Source organism: Amblyomma americanum, chromosome 5, assembly GCF_052857255.1.
Source record: "Amblyomma americanum isolate KBUSLIRL-KWMA chromosome 5, ASM5285725v1, whole genome shotgun sequence".
Classification (NCBI taxonomy): domain Eukaryota; kingdom Metazoa; phylum Arthropoda; class Arachnida; order Ixodida; family Ixodidae; genus Amblyomma; species Amblyomma americanum.
Genome location: NC_135501.1, coordinates 198,732,779 through 198,754,223, shown reverse-complemented (window position 1 = coordinate 198,754,223; position 21,445 = coordinate 198,732,779). Strand labels below are relative to the sequence as shown.

At 46.5% G+C, this 21,445-nt stretch overlaps 1 protein-coding gene across 1 annotated transcript; it reads left to right on the top strand.

Moving 5' to 3' along the window:
* The first annotated feature begins 179 nt into the window (after positions 1 to 179).
* Positions 180 to 20,588, top strand: LOC144135481 (uncharacterized). Its single transcript, XM_077668136.1, has 8 exons — positions 180 to 1,275; positions 6,622 to 6,835; positions 8,088 to 8,229; positions 8,994 to 9,115; positions 12,729 to 12,846; positions 15,618 to 15,791; positions 17,195 to 17,353; positions 20,416 to 20,588. Exons 1-8 carry the CDS (start codon positions 192 to 194, stop codon positions 20,569 to 20,571), a joined length of 2,169 nt encoding a protein of 722 aa, XP_077524262.1. The 5' UTR covers positions 180 to 191; the 3' UTR covers positions 20,572 to 20,588.
* The last annotated feature ends 857 nt before the right edge of the window (positions 20,589 to 21,445 follow it).

The following is a 21,445-nucleotide window of genomic DNA, read 5'->3' as shown; positions in this document are numbered from 1 at the left end:
ACTAACACTGTCGAAAGATGTTCGCTTACGAAATTTTTTAAAGAAGCTTGTAGTGTAGTTTTAGGCAAACGTGCAGCGCCTTGCACTTTCATTGAGTTTGATATTTTGTAACATATCAAAAGGAGCAGATTTCTTATGCTAGGTTTTTTGTGTTGTTCTGGTTAAATTCCTCAGAGACACCGTCAGAAACGATGACGCCCGTCATAGACCTGACGCAAACTCGACAAACGACGACCCGCCAAACAGCCACCCAGAAGCCGGCGACCCCCCTCACTACCATCCCGAGTACAAGTACTCAAGCGACAACTACCCCGACGACGACGACAACCACCGCCACCACAGTTACCACTACGACGACAATGACAACTACAAGCACGACTACCCGAAGAACGACTACCACCAGCACGAGTACTACCACAACAACGACGACAACCCGGCCAACGACCACCGGTACCACAACTACCCGAACAACGACTACCGCTACCACGAGTACTATCCCAACAACGACGACAACCCGACCAACGACCCCCAGTACCACAACTACCCGAAGAACGACTACCACTAGCCCGAGTACTACCACAACGACGACAACCCGACCAACGACCACCAGTACCACAACTACCCGAAGAACGACTACCACTAGCACTAGTACTACCACAACAACGACGACAACGCGACCAACGACCTCCAGTACCACAACTACCCGAAAAACGACTACCGCTAGCACTAGTACTACCCCAACAACGACGACAACCCGACCAACGACCCCCAGTACCACAACTAGCCGTAAAACGACTACCACTAGCACTAGTACTACCCCAACAACGACGACAACCCGGCCAACGACCCCCAGTACCACAACTACCCGAAAAACGACTACCGCTAGCACTAGTACTACCCCAACAACGACGACAACCCGACCAACGACCCCCAGTACCACAACTAGCCGTAAAACGACGACCACTAGCACGAGTACTACCACAACGACGACAACACGACCAACGACCACCAGTACCACAACTACCCGAAGAACGACTACCACTAGCCCGAGTACTACCACAACAACGACGACCACCAGTACCACAACTACCCGAAGAACGACTACCACTAGCCCGAGTACTACCACAACGACGACGACCACCAGTACCACAACTACCCGAAGAACAACTACCACTAGCACGAGTACTACCACAACAACGACGACCACCCGACCAACGACCACCAGCACCACAACTGCCAGTACTACTACTGCAAGAGCCGCACCACCATCCACAGGTAAGACCCAATGATTAATGCGAAAGCATTAATTTGGCTATGTTGGCAAGGTCGTGCCATCAAAACGTGTAAGGAGGAGTTGTCGCGTTGCATAAGAGTAACACCTGGACTCCATGTACGCGAAAACTCATGCGAACGCGAAGGCGACGGCGGCGGCGACGGCTGGCGTTCGCTCCGTCGCTTGTGGGCAACCTCCATGCAAGCGAAGGCGGCAGGCGACGCGAACCCGCGACGTGCGCAGCGGACTCAAGCTTAGAAACACGCACGTAACCTGTTCCCTCTCTTAAAATTTTGCGAGTGTGTCTCATAGTCAGGGCCAAAGGAATATTTCCTCTACGGCAGCGGTGTAGCGGCAGTGGAGATAACAACGGCGGGCTTGCGGAGACGAAGTCACATCACGGGTTCACGGGGGAGGTGTGCTTTCGTTCGGTGCCTGTGCACTCCGGCTTAGTAAAAACACTCCCATAAACAGTCACCGCAATCTGATTGTAAGTGAGCGAACTATAATTTACCAGTGAGAATGCGCGCCGCGAGTGTTTCTGCACAGTTGGAGCGCAGCGGCACGGTGGATCGAGCGCCGGTACCCGCGGCTCGACACGCATCTCTCCCTGCAGTACGCCCGCTCGCGTAGCCCGCTCCAAATGCTGTTAGCCCTCCGCACCCAACAAGTAGATTGTTTTAATTATTTAAATCATGCGGGTCTGCCTCTCAGCTACAAAACCAAATATTTTCTCGACGGTGGCGATGACCAAGACGACGGGCTGGTTTCGTGAGATGTGCCCGTGAGAAACCGTAGACAAACCGGAAACGGCTTTGGGGGGCTCTGGTTGGCCAGTCGCGTGGGGGACTTCCGGGCGACGAGCGAAATTTTCTGTGGGTGCAGATCTGAGCGACACGGCAAGCGACACATGCATTTTGCTTCGCGCGACGGCGTCGCTCGTCGCTTGCCGCCGTCGCCTTCGCGTTCGTGTGAGTTTTCGCGTACATGGCGCGTTCGCGTGAGTTTTCGCGTACATGGAGTCCAGGCTTTAGGATCAAACGAATGTTTTTAATCGATAGAGGATGATGTGAGGATGATGTGCAAAAAACTATATCGATAGTATGATTAGTTAATTAAAGCCACAAATGTCGAAAAACCGTCGGAATAGCGCGGACGCCGATATAGTGAGTGGAAAGGAAAACAACCATGGTCGCCGAAATAGTTGACAAATAGGCAAAGGAGTGGAAATTAAGTGTGAAAGGCTTTTTATGAGTGATAATTATTCGAACAAAAAGTTTGTTTGACCGTATAATTAGTTAATTAGAATCAAAAGTCGGATGATCGAATAGACGGGATGGGGACATAGTGGAAGGACGCGAAAGCAGCAATGGCGCCAAATTTGAAAAACCGAAGTGTGTGATTGAGGTGAATAAGGTGTAATCAAAGTAAATGTGAAGAGAGGCGACGAGTGAAGGAAAGAGAGAGGACGAGAGGCGAGGAGGGCCTTATAAATGCTTTCGCATTCTTCCAATGCGTGTCGCCGCAGTGATCTGTAACGTCTTGTAGCGATAGCTGCATTGCGGTAGCATTTCGAGCCTTCAGCGTGGCGGCGCCGCCACGCTGTCACGTGGTTGGTGACGTGGTGTGGAGCAGCTGCCGGCGGCGCGGCGCCGTGGCTGAACACGTGGTTGGTCCCGTGACCAGCCATGTGGCGCAGAGCAGCTACTGCTGCCGGCGGCGCGGCGCCGTTGCTGAACACGTGGTTGGTCCCGTGACCAGCCATGGGGTGCGGAGCAGCTGCTGCTGCCGGCGGCGCGGCACGCCGGCGAAACCGGGCTGTAACAGTTGTGCGCATGCGCCGTGTCAAGTGGGACGAAGATGAAGGAACGCCCAGCGAAACGAAGCGGCGAAAGACTGACTTTGCAATTCAACTGAGCAAGTTACACCTGGCCAGATGTAGCTATCGCATCACTCCAGGTTTAACTAGAGCTAAACACAGCCAATTTTTTATACTGGTGAAGGACAAGGTTAATTGGAGAGACATGGGAGAGGCCTTTGCCCTGCAGTGGGAGTAGTCAGGCTGATGATGATGATGATTTATACTAGAACCATGAGGATCAAACCAAGGAAAGAAGAGCGCAGACAGGAAATGGAAAAAAAGTTCAACAGAAAACTTCACTTACTTTCCGCGTAGAAACAGACCAGAAAGGCTTTGTTTTTTTTTTCGTGAGAGATGGACATGCCCTCGCAGAGGGTCAACAAGAACAGCTATGGAGGCAAAAATTTACAGCACCGCTGTTGGAGTAGCTGAAAGACAGCAATATACAAGAACTCTCGCCTGAAATGTTTCGAGTACGAGCATTAAAGTCGAACATCGCAATAACGATACAGTGACTGTAGATATAATGGATGTAACGGCGTAGCAGGGATTCCCCTTGGAAGCTGCCATAGAATCCTATGCGTTGGAAAGCTCGTTTTTACGAAGTAAAACTTTCTTACAATAGAAATTACCAAACCTTCATTTATCCCACTGGTCATTTTGCGATACCTCAATTTTTATCAGTTTCCGGCGCTTCCGCACTGGATCGATGTTGAAAATTGGTTCCCTTTATCTCCAACCTACACAGAGATACTGAACAGTAACTCAATGACTACGCAGCACTTGAGAGTGCGCTATGCTTACATGCTTTCGTGTGCATAACCGCATAACCGTCCAAAAATTTATTTAGACAGTCTATTGAGTGTCCATAGATTCCTGTCGAAAAAGTCTATAGATCCTCTATAGACAAACCTTAGAGAACATCATGCGAAGGAATGCGCTAAACGCGGCACGAGAAGACAGCACACACACACAAGACACAAGCGCAAAATAACAACTGTTTATTCCTTACGGAAGATGCGTTTATATACGCAACGTCAGTTTTTATATAATGATCAACCAACTTTATATAATTATCAACCATCTTCGCATAATGATCAACCAACTGGCCACGGTAATAGCTTTGCTTAGAGAACAGTCTGCAGACAATACAAATTCTATCGACAGTCTATCGACAATCTATAGATTTATGACCATACACTCTTATTAGACTTTTTTCTATACACTATAAATAGACAAAACGAAATATCTATAGGGAGGCAATAGAGTGTATAAGAAGTCTATAGACTTTCTATAGACAATTTTTGTAAGAGCTGCAGTCACAACTTAAAACCTTATAGCACTTAGGTGTGTTTGGCGGTATCGCGGTCCAGTTGTTTTCACAAGGTCGAGCGGCGGGAAACAAACGCGCACCAATTTTCGCGGACCAGAGGTTTGCCATTCTCGAAGAGTTTGGTCTGGCTTATACATTCTCCACAAGACATATTGCTTTGCTCTTGATTAGTGTTACTGCCCGCATTCTCGAATCGAAGCAAACAGTTATCGCTCACGAAATCGTCGCGGCGTTCCCTGTTTTACAACGCCCTAGCATGCTTCAGAACCAACAAATTGGAGCGAACATACCCAGCAATTCTGGAGAAAACCACTTTTGAGGGGGAAACCGTTTTTCTTATAATGTAAAATTTCACTATAAAAACCGGTATATCCGCAGACCACCCGACGGCAGTCTTCTATTTTTTCTATTCACGTCTTTCTATTGTCAAAAGCGTTCCCCATTTGTTTTCTATGGCAGTCTTAACTGTTCTATGCGATCGCTGGAAACAATTTAAAAGAAAGGTTTTGCTACATAGAATATTGGGCCATTCCCTTTAATATTGTATTTAGAGTCTCTTACAATTTTCCAATTTTCAAAATTTTTTCCCGAGAAAGCTGGACTTGTGTTCTGGATAGAGCTACCTGCCGCTGCCCCAACATCGGCAATATTTTTCGGCCGGTTTTATCGTGTCTGGCAGCCCAATATTTAGCATGCCTTTAGCAGCGAAGATTTGTGGGCAGGTTCGAAGGGCACCTGCGCATCGCTCTCAGAGCCTCAGAATTTTTTAAAAACTTACTTTGTTTAGGTTGATGATTAAGGTGGTACTATTTAAGTTCAGATTGTCGGTCTTTACATCCGAAGCCATGGCAATTTGCAAGCACGAAACACATAGGACTCCTCCAACGTTTTTCGAAGGTAAAAAGACATTTTTTTGGTTTATAGCATGGCTTGGAAGATACGCAGACTCAGCTTGCACGATCAGAATAAACTAAACAAATTTCTGCTGAGTGGTTTTGGGCAGCTGTAGAAGGCGGATTACGTCTCTTACAAAAATGATCTATCAACAGTCTACAGACTTCTCATAGGGTCTATTGTCTTCCTTTGGACATTTATTTTCGTCTATTTATAGTCTATAGACAAAATTCTGTGAAAAGTGTATGGCCATAAATCTATAAATTGCCTATAGAGTTTCTATAGACAATCTCTAGATTTATGGCCATAATTGTCTACAGTATTTGTACTGCCTATAGACTAATTTCTAGTATTTGTCTATGGAGAGTCAATAGACTTTGCAGACAGTAGTCTATTGACAGTCTATAGACTGTCTAAAGAAATTTTTGTAAGGTGTGTACCAGGACGGTACGCGTAACATCTCATTGTAAAAAAATCTAAAGCCTGCCCTACATGCTCTGAAGACGCACGTCATAACTTGTAAACGTCATACGTCCTGCAGTTGAAATGATTGAAGACACTTTTTCAGGTGTCTTCATTGGCAGACGCAGAGAATGTTATAATAATGGCCTCCCTCATAGCCTGAGTCACTTTGGGATGCCAAACCCCCATAAACCAAACCAAATGGTAGCCACGTAAGAAACTGCTCGATATAACACAGTCATTGTCTTTCATTGTCTTTATTTTTTTCTCTTGGACAGAGTGTTGGCAGAGTGTTGACCCAATCGGCGCCTTGAAGAGCGAAATATAGACAGAGAGGGAAAACATAGAGAGATGAGGGAAATCGGCGTGGATGGGTGTCCGGATTAATTTCGATCATCTTAGCTATTTAAGTTCGCACTGAATCTTGCAACACATTGGCATTTTTCTTAGCGATTCGCCTTCACGGAGATGTGGCCTCCGCGGCTGGAACTCGTCCTTACTGCCCCTCCATAATAAATGAGGAAAATGTTTTATTGGGGAGATTCAGCTCCATATTTTTGCGCCTCACGTGTTTTACCTTGAGGCATCCATATACCCGGAACCTAGTGATCTTCGCCTGCAGTACCTAGTCATGTCCACCTGTGGCTCACGTGCAATCACATTTGCGGTGTCAGGTGCGGTTGGCACGGACTTGCTTGCCTCCAGAGTTTCGGTTGCAAGTCACAAATGACCAAATGGTTGGAGAAGCGTACATATTGGCTAAGTGCAATCTCAACACCCACCGCGTGCTCGACGCAGGCCCCGTCAAAGAGCTCGTCTGCACCGTGGGGCACTCTGCTGTGGCGCAGTCCATGTACCCGCCAGACAGGTACTGCGACTACCTCTTCTACACCGAGGTGGTCGTCTCGGGCCAGACTCTGCAGGCCAGCAGAGTGGAGGCCAGCTGGCAGATGTTTCAACAAGTGGCCAGGAGCTACAGCAGAGTTAAGCCCGGAGTTGCCTTCGACTACGGGTGAGTGAGGCGACTGGCGATGACGTGTGCTCCGAGATGTTTTAGGTGCACTTGCATGGTGGAGAACGCAGATCGAAATCGAAGTGGAAGAGGCAGCTGCCGTACCACCGCAATCGCGAGCGGCCTCTAACGAGCGGCCACTTCCTGACTCGGCCTACTGAGCATCAGTACGCGTTAAATGGACGCATGCAGCAGAGTGACGAAACAACGGAGGCTGCGGCCAAGAGGTTGAGAGCGAGACGCGCCAGCCATACTCAGAACCAGCGGCGAACAGCCAGACAGCACGACTCTGCGGCAATGTATATATCGGGCAGCTGGCAAAGAACCGGGTTAATTGGAGAGGCATGGGAGAGGCCTTTGCCCTGCAGTGGGTGTAGTCAGGTTGATGATGATGATGATGATGATATATCGGGCCAGAAACGGCAGAGTGAGCTTCACAGAGTCTTTGCGTGTTACTGTCACGAACTACTCCATTCTCATTGGCAAAATCTTAACGTCAACATGTCGAGTGGCAAGAATGCGCGGATAAAGAATCTTAGTGACGATGATTTGGGTCGTCACAACTATAACGCTGATAAAACCAACCACTAGCGTGGCACAGTGTTAGATTTAGTGTTTGGGAAGTTCTTTTTAGCGCCGACTGTGTGAATTGAGCCACTCGTTTCAGTGAGCATATTCCTGTTATGCGTGCTGTGCAATAATAAATAGTGAAATAGTGCTGGAGAATGTCTTCTGGAAGAGTGACACCCATCGCATTTCTCCCCTGTTCGTTAGCAGGATAATGTTAAGAACCATGTCCCGGCACCCACCACCGTTCTCACAATTTCCCACGTAGAGCCATCTCCCTAGCATGCTGTGACCTGCCACCTGCCAACCATGGCAGCCAGCCAGCCAGCCAGCCATGGCAGGTGGTAAAGTGGAGAAGGGAAATCCTTCTTGCCACTTCTATGGTATATTAGGTCGTGCATGGCAGCTCACAACGAAGTTAATATGCTATCGCACTGCAATGGTAATTACGTGCCCTCAAAGTATTCTTCGCATCTTCTGTACGTTGCAGTAACAATTAGCAATATGTATTTTATACAGGACACGCTTCACATCTTTTATGCCTTTCTCAAACTCACCCTGGTCTTTTGACTTCAGAGCAGGCAGTACTACTTTCGAAGGTTAACGAAAGCTTTATCTTAACAGTTGAGCTCCTGGTACCATAGCCGGCAGAGTCGTCATTATGATTCTTGTCATCTTGCTTCAGGCGAACTTCCGTGCAGAGCATACAAGATGCCAGTGGAAGCCTGGCTGTGCTGCAACAGAACAACATCAGGCACTACGCCATACTGAACGCCTTTGTCAGAAACGCGAGGCAAGAGTATCCGAACCTACTACAGACTATTTATGTGAGTTGCTCTGGTGCGCATGCAGCAGTTCCGAAGTGCTTTCGAAAACTTTCGATCGGCGCTGGTCGCCGGAATGCATCGTGCTCTTTCCTAACGCGTTAAATGTGGAGGCTATGCGTTCACAGGCTCTTTTCTTTTATTGAACAATGGGTAAATTGTGTTCTGCACCTCTTGCCCTTCATGGTGACTTACAGGAAAGCGTGACTCTCTCCCTCGCCCTTGGAACAGCTGCAACTATAAATACACGAAGTTTGCCCATATGAAATAATTCCTGTTCTTTAAACATAAACAGCCTACTCGCGAAATGCGGCTACCTCCAGCCATTGCCAGAACCTAACTGAGATGTCTTTAATACTTTTTTTCGAAGCTGATCTCTACGGGTGCGTCAACAATCCTCCAATTTTTGTGTGTGTGTGTGGGTGTGCGATTGCAGATCTCTAAATGTAGCGAAGTCATGACCCGCGACAAGAATTTGATTCTAGTGACCGTAAAACATATATTTTCTTCAAAATCTAAATTACTCAGTAAAAAATATTTTTCTCTCGCGAATGAGCACCCATGGGACCTGAAAATCGCCTAGTTTTGCTACAGAAATTCCTCAGGTTTTCCTGATTTGGCTCGCCACTGATGGACGCCGGAATGCTAAAAATAGCATTAGCTGTCGTCTTTGGGACGGACAATGGTCGCCACAACTATGTTCCAGCAAAGCTGTTGCAAACAATGCTACCGTATCCGAAAGCACGTTGTTGTTTTCCTTCTTTCAGGCAATGAAAACGCTCCAGGGCGGTGATCAAACCCGAAAGACAGTTCTGGCAGTCGGCCTCCACGATTACAGCGTCCAAAATGGAGTGAGCTTTCTTAGGACTCTCACCACTCTACTTTCCGTGTAAGTCGAACGCATGTGGTATGCTGGGCGACAGCTGTTACAGTTAGCTCGCGATCTCAACGGTTTCACCGTGCCTGTGAAACATCGTTCTATGCTTCTAGTTTAACATTTTAAGACCTTTCAGTCACAGTTCACCAATTCTTTGCTAACGAAAATCCCCCCCCCCCCCCCCACCCGATTAAAGCGCTGACTTGAGGTCTCGCACCACTCGTTTGAGCGTCTAGATGTAAAGCGCCGAAAACAAAAATTGCGGATCCAATCCACCCACCACGGTGGCTCAGTGGTTAGGGCGCTCGACTACTGATCCGGAGTTCCCGGGTTCGAACCCGACCGCGGCGGCTGCGTTTTTATGGAGTAAAAACGCTAAGGCGCCCGTGTGCTGTGCGATGTCAGTGCACGTTAAAGATCCCCAGGTGGTCGAAATTATTCCGGAGCCCTCCACTACGGCACCCCTCTCTTCCTTTCTTCTTTCACTCCCTCCTTTATCCCTTCCCTTACGGCGCGGTTCAGGTGTCCAACGATATATGAGACAGATACTGCGCCATTTCCTTTCCCCAAAAACTAATTATTATTATTATTATTATTATTATTATTATTATTATTATTATTATTATTATTATTATTATTATTATTATTATTATTATTATTATTATCCAATCTACGCTGTGAAGGTGGTTGGACAGCGAAGCTGTAAAACGACACCCAATCACCCATTGCGACGTCTCTTGAAAATTCACACACGTGGCTGTACAAAGAGTGGAACCAGAAACAAGTGAAATGCACTTGAGCTGTGTGCTGTATGCCTGATTTCAAAGGAGATATGCTGTTTGCATTCAATTTTTTAGACTAATCTTAAGCGGAACGCGTCGGACGGTGTTCCCACATGCGGCTTATCATCCATCATGTGGTTTGGACGCTTTTGTTTTTCTTTATCAAAACGAGTACTGAGCTATATGCTGTACGCCTGATTTCAATAGAGGTTTACCCGTCGTGTATATATTCTTATTTTTGTTTTTATTTTTCTTTTATTTTTCGTATATTTATTTTTTTTACATTACGACTGCTTTACGAACATTATATGATATACGATTTCTATGCTGTTGGGTACTTTTCCACTCGGAGTAGCATTCAATTTCTAGCCCGGCGTTTTTTGTTGAAGGCGCCGACGACACTAAAATTTCCTTGGACGGTAGAGGTATACAGCTTCGCTGTAACAAGCAAGCGGCGAACAAGAAGCGACCGGTGAACTGCTTCGAGCGCATGATGAATGCTATCAGCAGCTTCATCATCGCCTTGAGATGATTGAGGTGCTTGCTATATCAGCCGCATAGTATGTTCATGAACTGATGCAGAGTGGTGATTCGAGCTAGTTGGTTTATAGCTACAAAAACGACGGCAGCACAATGAAAGAAAAATTGACAAAGACAAGCAGTGACGACGACCTACGAAAATGGTTTATTTGCTTGCGCAATATATACAATCCTGAGAGAACCCATTCCTAGTAAGGAGGACTTTCGAGATCTCCTATTACCTTCAGGCCAAAAGACCTCTATCACTGAGCGGGTTCTGAGTAGGTGGGCATCAAGGATTTATACTGTTCCCTGGCGCACGAAGAGATTCTGAAAGTTGTCACCGACGGAATGGAATGGTATGGCGTAACGCGTTTCCAGAACGCAAGCGGAGCAGACATGGACACCTTCTTTGACCCCTAAAATGTTGCTTGCGGCTGTCGTTGGCGAAGTTTTAAGGCAATATGTGAAAACTAAACATTTTTACAGATTTGCCTGTCTGGTTGAGGACGCTAGCTACTGCCCCCATTCATCCCTGAAGAAGGAGCCGAGCCGGCTCTGACACGTTGGGTTCCAAATTAAACAATTTGGCTGGAGATGTGTAGAGTTTATTCTAAGGCAAGATGTGCACCCAGGAGAAGCTGAAAAATCTGGTGGAAGAGCTGAGCACCGTGCTGATGACGCGGATATACCTGTACGTTGATGACTATCTTTTCCTGTACGAGTGTCGACCCGATTCGGTTTCGCTCCGATTAAAGGCTGAAAATCACGCCTCTTGGCACAAAGGATGGGCCTTAGCAGGCCCCACCAAGGATTGGCGATAAAACTGGCTTTCCGATTAAGTGAATGCCCATGACAGAATACATTGGGCCGACAAGGGTAAGGAAATTAAAGGCTTATTATGATATACGTATACTCTCCGCAAAGCCAATAGTCCCTGAAATCAAGAAAACGATAAGGAAACCTTTCATAATTTGTGATGCTCATTAATGAAATATTCGTAGTGAATCACATTTTCTCTTAAAGATAACTGACGAGAAAGTATATAAAATGACAAATGCATGACGTCGGTGGGATCTGAACCCACGACCTACGCGTCCCTCATACGGCGTTTCCCCAACTGTGCTACTGAAGCGGCTGTCTAACCTTCTATTTCGAGCAGAAAACAGTAGGGAAATGAGAGTTTCGTTATGACAGACAAGTGAAGTAAGCTAACTGTCACCGATACGACGTAATAAGTGAAATGTTTCTAAATTGTGTCTCTATTCATTTCTCTTTGGTGAATGCCACAAGCCTGAAAAATACAAACGTTCCTACATCCTCTCCTTGATTTCGGTGACAGTTGACTTCCTTTACTTGTACTTATACTTTCGAGTGTACTACCGGAGACGTATACCGGTTTACTGGACGCCGGCTGCTCACGCGCAGTGCGCTCCAACAATGCCTCTGCGCATGCGCAAGTGGGATCCGGTGAACCTGTATACGTCTCCGGTGGTACGTCTCCGGTATGCTAAAAACGTCTATTAAAAGTGTTCACGAGCGCCACCCTCGGAGATAGCGGCAGGCGTGAAACGTCCGGAAGTGTCACGTGTAACATCATCCCAATATGAGGGTGGCAACTTGCGGGAATACTCTTATGTTACAACCACCGCATGTCGCGTCCATTGCTGTACCTTGTGCAGCATGCGAAGGCGTGGTTTCAAATACCACCGGTGGAATATGGTTACCTTTTCTTCTAGTTTCTTATCAATTTTCTCTCAGAGAAAAAGTGAATATAATAATAATAATAATAATATTATTATTATTATTAATAATAATAATAATAATAATAATAATTGGTTTTGGGGGAAAGGAAATGGCGCAGTATCTGTCTCATATATCGTTGGACACCTGAACCGCACCGTAAGGGAAGGGATAAAGGAGGGAGTGAAAGAAGAAAGGAAGAAGAGGTGCCGTAGTGGAGGGCTCCGGAATAATTTCGACCACCTGGGGATCTTTAACGTGCGGTGTCAGTGCACGTTAAAGATCCCCAGGTGGTAGAAATTATTCCGGAGCCCTCCACTACGGCACCTCTTCTTCCTTTCTTCTTTCACTCCCTCCTTTATCCCAATTTCCCATTCGTGAACATCCTAAATAAAAAAGTTCTCGCTATTTTTCTGGTTTAGGGAGAACATTCTCTATAGAATGCAGACTGCAAGGTGTGTTCGAAGGAAATGCATTTGTGCAGCAGTTTCGCCCAGGTTCTCGCTCAGCGCATTGGGTTTTCTTTGAACACAAGGAGATACGCTGTGGAATACTTTGTTCTCTTTTTTGTTTTACCGCAGGCCACTGGCGGACATCGTCATCGCGATCTCCTCCTCGGGCAGGCTGCAGAGTGGGGCCGACTGCATCGCAGCGCCTCCCGTGTCCTTCAAATCGCGGAACCCCAGGTTCCCAAGTGTGGTGCGTTTGGCAGCGTTCCTTCTCGACGTTGAAAGCACATTTCCGCTTGGCCTCCTTCCTAACTGTGTAGTTCAATGTCCCAAATTCAAACGATCGCATATATGCAGTGGCTGGATAGCTTCATGCAGTAACATACTCTAGCTCAAAACAACAGAAACGGAAGCGGTAACACTGCTGAGGCACACTGTTGGCTTTTCCCCTCCACTCCGCGTCCTCGTTCCTTTCTATACAGTTTCCTAACGTCCCTAGAGGCCTTAGTGCAAAGAAATGACCTTCGATGACCTTCGATGTTTGACGACCTTGGAAGGTCATCGAACAAGCGTGTTCAGTGCACTATGAGTCCACCCAATCTGCAGTTTAAGTTCCTTTCTATACAATATCCTGACGTCCCTAGAGGCCTTAGTGCAAAGCAATGACCTTCGATGACCTTCGATGTTCGACGACCTTGGCAGGTCATCGAACAAGCGTGTGCAGTGCACTTCGAGTCCACCCAATCTGCAGATTAAGTTCCTCTCTATACCATATCCTGACGTCCCTAGAGGCCTTAGTGCAAAGCAATGACCTTAGATGACCTTCGATGTTCGACGACCTTGGAAGGTCATCGAACAAGCGTGTTCAGTGCACTATGAGTCCACCCAATCTGCAGTTTAAGTTCCTTTCTATACAATTTCCTGACGTCCCTAAAGGACTTAGTGCAAAGCAATGACCTTCGAGTACCTTCGATGTTCGACAACCTTGGAAGGTCATCGAACAAGCGTGTGCAGTGCACTTCGAGTCCACCCAATCTGCAGTTTAACCTTCATGGCCCACGAAACAATGCTTAGCAGTTGCCAACAATGCCACCAGAGGAAGGCAGAGACCGTGTTCGTTCGAGTCCTACTGGCGCAGAGCTCTAAAGAACTGGGGCGAAGCTTCACTGAAGCCATATTCCAGAATGCCCCTGATCAGAACGTTGAACACCAACGCATTTAACTGCAGCATCGAATGTGCCATAACTGCCCTTAAAACTGATCGCTTTCGCAGTTCAGAGAAGGAGTTGCTGCTGTTACTGACTTTTATCTCTTTGTCTAGGAGATTTCGCTTCCACGGATCAATCCATGCTTGGTACAATGCTCGTACTTTTTCCCTTTTGCGCTGCTGTTATGTAGCTGCGTGCTTTCGACTGCTGAATGTTGGAATATATTTTTCCCATGATTTGGGTTGCATCGTGAAGTGAGCTTCCTCATATGCCTTCCGGCACTGAGCTAACACTTTAAGAAACGCAACTACATAAAAAGGGGCTCAAATGTAAACATCACTACATCCAGAAACGAAAAAAACGACTATCACATATTTAGACCCCGGCTTTGCGAGTCGCGCGACGTACTCGTTTAGAAGTGGGCATTGGTCAGACAGTTTTAGAGTCGTCCAGCATGGCAGTACCACATATATAACTTCCAAGTAAACTTGTGAGCAAACCAGAGACAGAACAGGGCAGTTTAACACGAGAGTGAAAATGAGAAGATGATAGCAATAGTGGAAAGAGGCACCTTTTGGAGCGCTAGCTCGACTGGTCGCGTTTCGAGCCTCCGAGTTATGCTGAGTGCACGGATAAAATCCAATATGGCGGCCTCCACAGCAACGACATTGTATTAGAGCGTTAAGCTGTATTTCTCGCGTTTCGGGTCTCAGCGTTATGCGTTATAACGCAAGTCGAAACCCAGTGCTTGTCATGGTATCCGAGGTAGTCACATAATGGAATATAATAACATGCGGCAGCGTGATGCCCGTGAGCGCCACAACTCGAAACAAAACTATGTCAATCCGGCATATATATTCCTGTGTGGCAGGCGTCAAAGTCGGGCCACATAGTCCCGACATTCGTGTAAAATTTGTGGGCCAACCGTTTGCTGCAGGATGTTATGGATGGTGTCGCACTATTTAGCGTGTTGTGCAGCATAAACTTATACCAATTAAGCTCGCGGCAGGGATTCGAGCTGGCGACTTATGTTAGGTTTGTTAACGCTCAGTATTCGATCGCTGCCTCAGCGTCGGCTCAGTTTTTTTTTTGCTTTCTTATGTGTTCGTTCACCACACCGCCAAATGATGCGATTTTCCTCTTGTGACATGTGACTCGCTAACCCACAGCGAAGGTAACATCTGGGCAGTTCTTACAGCAAAATAAAAAGAAGCGCGTACGCGCGGAGCAGTAGGGGAACAGGAGAAGAGCGGAGAAGCCGGTACCCATTCTTAATGGAATCAACAGCCTGAAATACCCGGGGCCAAAGAAGACCGCGCTGCAGGAGCGCTTACTATCAAAAGAAGAGAATTTTTACTTTAATGCACAGAATGCACTCCGTGAACTCTGTTTTGCAGTGAATGGCTGTATAACCTAGCTGCTGAGATCCACGCACAAAAGTTTTGTCGAGTCACCACAGCTTACCATAGTTTGCCTCTTCAAATATTTAATCTTTAGCCATCATCTGTCTAGACAAAATCTGCGTTTACAGTGGAAGTTACGGCTTTTCTATTAGAGTGAAGCAATGTATAATACAGGGCAACACAACTGGTCCTAATAGAGTCTGTAAGCTTGCGGTCAGCTAAACGGTTTGCATGTTTGCGTATTTTCTGCGCTAGAGAGACTATTTCAATTTTGAGCAGTTTTTTACCGTGATGCGAAGCTCACTGAAATAATCTTGCGCAAAAATCTGCACGACTGCAGCAGTTCGTTGCTTGAAAGCGTGCTGAGGGGAAGTGACTCAATCGTTCTGAGGGGAAGCGATTCAACGCAGAGAGACCTGACGGTGGTGGCGCGGACGGGAGCCGCGTACAACAGCTCGCTCGCCATAGCCGGCCTCTCTTACCAGCTGGGGGCGATCGTCTACCAGCTCAGCAGTGACGCGCCCGATGTGGCGTCCATCCCGTACGCCCAATGCGTGCAAAGCAACATCACCAGCATGGACGTGGTAAGGTGCACGCATGAAAAAAAAACCGCAGTCCTTTATTGTTTCAACAGACTGGCCGGATTACGAAAGTGGTCGGGTTATTGATTCGAAGCTTACACTCTTGAACAGGAAGGAGTAAAATGGGGGTAAGCTGTACTTTAGTGTTCTCCCTTTTCAAAGGGTGTGCGCTAGAGGACAAGTACTTACTTCCTTTTTACTCCCATATAGGTCTATTATTGTTTACAGTGTTGGAGTATAAAAGGATGTGCGCTAGAGGACACCTCACTCTCTTTTTACTCCTATATAGGTGTATTATTGTTTAGTGTGTTGAAGTATAAAAGGGTGTGCGCTAGAGGACACCTTACTCCTGTTTTACTCCCATGTAGGTGTATTATTGTTTAGAGTGTTGGAGTATAAAAGGGTGTGCGCTAGAGGACACCTCACTCTCTTTTTACTCCCATATAGGTGAATAGGTGAATGGCAAAAGCTGTACATGTGCCCGGCTTAGATATGCCTGAAAATGAGGCATAAACTGAAAGATGCCAATTGATTAGCTAGGAACGGGAATGACGCCAGCGATTACTTGCTTTGGACGTCCAGTGTTTGTCAAAAATATGCAGCCCAAGGAATTTGCTTCCAAGCCGTGTAGCGGGGTTCTTGAGCACATTTGACAGTCCTAAGCTAAGGAGGGTCCAGGGCTTAAGTTCCTGCCGCCTTCGTTAGATTAGGGTCCCTGCGTATGCAAGAGAAGAGGCGCTGGAGGGCTCGGAGGCAGACCCCTTGGACTGTTGACCTATGGCCTTTGACGTTAAGAACATCCGATGCGGTGATGTGTAGCGTTGCTATATTTTCCTCCCGCCTTCGTTAAGTTAGGGTCCCTGAGTATGCAAGAGGAGAGGCACTGCAGGGCTCAGAGGCAGACCCCTTGGGCTGTTGACCTATGGCATTTGACCTTAAGAACATCAGATGGGTGATGTGCGGCGGAGCTGCCATTTCCTCCCGCCTTCGTTAGATTAGGGTCCCTGAGTATGCAAGAGGAGAGGCACTGCAGGGCTCAGAGGCAGACCCCTTGGGCTGTTGACCTATGGCCTTTGACCTTAAGAACATCAGATGGGTGATGTGCGGCGGAGCTGCCATTTCCTCCCGCCTTCGTTAGATTAGTGTCCCTGCGTATGCAAGAGAAGAGGCGCTGCAGGGCTCAGAGGCAGACCCCTTGGGCTGTTGACCTATGGCCTTTGACCTTAAGAACATCCGATGGGTTGATGTGTATCGGAGCTGCCATTTCCTCCCGCCTTCGTTAGATTAGGGTGCCTGAGTATGCAAGAGGAGAGGTGCTGCAGGGCTCAGAGGCAGACCACATGGGCTGTATACATTTGACAGAGTGCACATGCGTAGCTCATGCGTTCGTGGCCATTTCATTCCAGATTTGCCGACATGGACCACCTCAGCCCGTGGAGCCGGTGCCAACTATTGACGTTTTTGTTGGAAAAGTTAAAAGCACCCAAGCCGTCGGCGGCTATCTGACCCCAAATGACCGGAAGAACGTATTTTTATCGGAAAACGGCCTGGGATTCAACGCTCTGGTCAGTGCAGTGAAAAACGGGTTCATTGTTATTACTGCGAAAGCAGTTAATACGAGCCTGCATCAAACGTCTTCGAAGATATATTCGTAACACTGGGGGCACTTCGGCTACTTGCATTAGTAAATGTAAATTTATTTGAAACTGGCATTTTAACTGTTTAGAAATTTAATTGAAATTCAAATACAGGATAAAATTTTTACGCTCTCTTAATTTTAAATTCAGATTACCGTAATTTAGATATTTATATATTATATTTCGAGCTCTTCTACATCAATTGCAAATATGCTAAATATATTTGCATTTATGACGAAATCAAATTTATACCCGAGTTGAACTTTTAAACTGTTTTCTTCTTTTTGTAAAATTTAATAGATGTTTATATTTGAATTTTTACAGAAATTTTAGAACAAGCAGTTCTAAAAATATAAAATAAAACTGTGGAAATTCTGAAAAATCGTTTTCGCGAGAAACACTTTTTTTTCCCAAATAGAATACAGGGAATGTGACTAGCCCAGTTCTACTCGCGCTAACGTGTTTTTTAGACAGAGGACGGGGCGCAGATATGTCTGCAAACATGAAAATTTTTGTTACAAAACATCTTTGTGGTAAAGCCGTTTAATAATTTACCTAGTTGTCAAGTGTGACCAATGACGTCTCTCGCTGAATGTTTTAACTGAAGCGTAGCCTATACTCGCGGACAACTTTCTGTAGCACTGCAGCAGAGGCTAGGCAGGAAAGGAAAGATGGGCCTTTGTCCCCGTACAGTGTGCAGGGGTCTACATCAACCCTTGCTACCCCGCCTCGTCTCTCCACTTTCCCCCTTGGACCCTTGCGCAGGCCTAGCCATAGGTAGGAGGGCAACGACCCGTCGCCTTCCTTCTCCTGCCTGTCCTCTGCTGCAGTGACATTGGAAGTTGTCCGCGAGTAGAGTTCAGTCAGTTCCTCAGCCTCTTTTTTTCCTGAAGAAAGGTCATACTTGAACTTGGTCCGATGACGTGGCAACAAGTTTAGTGCATGCATCAGGTTTGATATACATGCTGTATTTAAGGGCATAGCATTGTATTTCACTTGTTATGCACTAAATATTTTAAGTGGTCAAAAAGGCACTAATGTACACCTTTTGCTGAATTGGACGGATAAATCAGCAGAAGAAAAAGTAAGGACTCCCAATCCCACCCAGCATATGACCCGATATGCTACGAATCTAATGTAACTGATTCATACACTGTATGAAGACGAGGTGAAGCATAAAAGTGGACAGTGCGCCAGCGCCCCAAAGTAAATAAAGAAATAAATAAACATATTTCTTTAACTATTTATTTATTTGGACGCTCACCACAAGCGTGCGGACGTACGTGAGTCCACCGAAGCAATACGGTGCCGTGCATACAGCGCTTTTGTTAAGGTGATTGTTTACACGGAATGGTTGCAGCTCGCGCTTTTTGTGCTAAATCCTTGTGTCTACAATATAGGGCAGCATTTATTAGGCAATATAGTTTTAATGAAGCCTATTAGATTTGATAGTGAATAATTTTGCGGCTTCTTTGCCTTTTTGCCTTGAGAGCTTTCATGTGCGTCAAATTCTCTTGTACTGTGCAATGCGCCATCAGATCCCAGTTTAAAACAATGCGATTTATTCGATTTCGGCCCTTTCACAAACGGCAAAACTGTTTTTTCTCAATGTGGCGTTGTTCGAAGGCGATGTTTCGCCAGCACGAATAATAATTTTCCTCTACTTATATTCCTTTCATAGACGAAAGCTGGTTTTCTAGACAGTAGTATTGTATAGATATTAAAAGTGGGAAGTAATAGTGTGTAGTAGTTCTTAGGAGAAATACAGCTCATGAATACAAAATGTCCCGCTCAAATGTCCCGCGTGAAGATTTTCCGCAAAGGGTTGGCCTTGAAGAAAGAAGAACATATTAGAAGACGGCTCTGTTTGTCTCTGTTCGTCATTTTTGAAAAAAGTGTACAGTCCTGCGCGTTTTTTCCTGGCCTACGCACCGTGATTGCCGCATCAGTATTATAAGTCACCTCTCGCTATAAGCCCACTAGCCCTCACGCGCCCTACCTCTCGCCTATGCCTGTTCCATAAACTATTCCACAACTTTCCCAATCAGCGCGCGTCACTTTTACCACCTGTCCGCACTTCATACCGTTCGCTGAACTGCATGAGCATCCGTCGTTTACACAGATCAACTGTCAGTTAAATAAACTCAGTTAAAATAAACTGATTCTGATTCGAATTCTGAACCTCTTTAGCAAATATTTTTAGCAAGTAACGACACAAGGGTGGAATAAGCTTCCCGAACATGTTATCGAACGTGATTTCTCTATAGATTCAAATAGCACCTAACATATCGTTTTACGCAACACAAATGTTGCTACCTCTTCCTTTTCGTGACAGCGCCTTGGTCATTTTAACTGTAGCTTTCTAACTGAGTTCTTTTTGTCCATTATTGTTCTCCTTTCGGCCATCTATTTTTGTGTTATTTTTATGGGCTACTCTCACCTCTCCTTGTAATCTAGGCCGGGGCCTTTAAGGTTATAATGAATGATAATGACCATCACGGTTCCCCATCTTTCGAATGTGGTAGGAATTCCAGTCCTCTCCCCTTCAGAGCTGAAGGCAAGCTTCCACGCATAGTGGAGAACCAAAGTCCACAAGTTTCAAGCAAACGGCCGAGGCGGCGCATTTCGGTTACATGCTGTGTTTACTGTGATTCCTGCGGTGGCTGAAATTGTCTTGAGAGTGCCTGTTGCCTGGAGCTCCATGTATAGTATAGTATGGTATAGTATAGTATAGTATAGTATAGTATAGTATAGTATAGTATAGTATAGTATAGTATAGTATAGCATAGTATGGTAATCTTTAGTGTAGTGTAGTGTAGTGTAGTGTAGTATGGTATGGTATGGCATAGTATAGTATAGTATAGTATAGTATAGTATAGTATAGTATAGTATAGTATAGTATAGTATAGTACAAAGTGTAGTACAAGCACAAAGTATAGTACAGAGCTCAACGAAAAGCGCCCTGCGACTAACCTCGTGCTCTCGCGCAGCTCTTTGATTTGGCCTCCGATGGAATCCAATTCCGAAGTCGCACCGCGTGGCTGCTGTTCGACGTGCACCTGCACAGCCCCAGCTGCACCCCTGACCTGCTGAAGACACTGTGCGAATCGTACAAGCACGCCGGCCCCGACGTTTTTTCCTGCTGAGCAGCCAACGGTATACTGCCCCGCTCAGTCGGCGCAGTGGGGCTGTGTTGGTACCAATGTATTTGTCGTCTGTAAAAACAAAAAGCCTGCAGAGACTTCTTCCTGCTTACAGTACCTCTGTGACCACAGGCGTTTTCAAGACGTTTTGAAGACGTTCTGAGTGAGGTGTTTTGAGCAAGAATGGCGTCCTTGTAAAAATTGCGGTTGGACTAACAACATGCCTTGTCTGGTTTTGAAATAGACATCGGTGCCATTTTTGCGTTGTGCCCATTCAATATTAGACGAGTTTTTCAACCTGTATCTCCGTGTATTTTATGATTTTGCGTCACGCATTCTACACTTCAGTGTGAGCTATCGTTTACAGCAACTGGCGCTGCAAGGCGACAGAAATCGGAAGAGGTGCATGGGCATTAGTTGCGGCTACGGAGTAAGACTATATAGGAGGTGAAACTCCCGTCAGCGAGAGCGAGCGCAGGCGACCAGATGAAGTCACAGTTGTATGCGCCGACGGGGTCGCATGCAGTGGTGGCGCCTTACGGCGCCTCGTAGAAGCCGCAGCGAAAAAAAATGTGCAGCGCCCGGACAGGCGGCTCTGGCGCGCTCAAAGCAGACGACAAGCAGACGACACGGGTGTTTGCTTCAGTGGGCCCGCCGTGACGTATTTCAGTAGTAGTTTCTTTCCCGGCCGCCAGGCGCCGCCAGCATGATAGTGGCGCCGCGGGCTTGTGACCTTTTCTGCTCGCCGCAGACAGCGGAGTTTCCACTCCTATATAGCTTCCTCCGTGGTCGCGGCTAACCGTACAACGCGTTAGGTCGCCACACAATCACTGGTGGTTTTTCTTATGTTTCTTCATTGCTAGTCGCAAGATGTGAG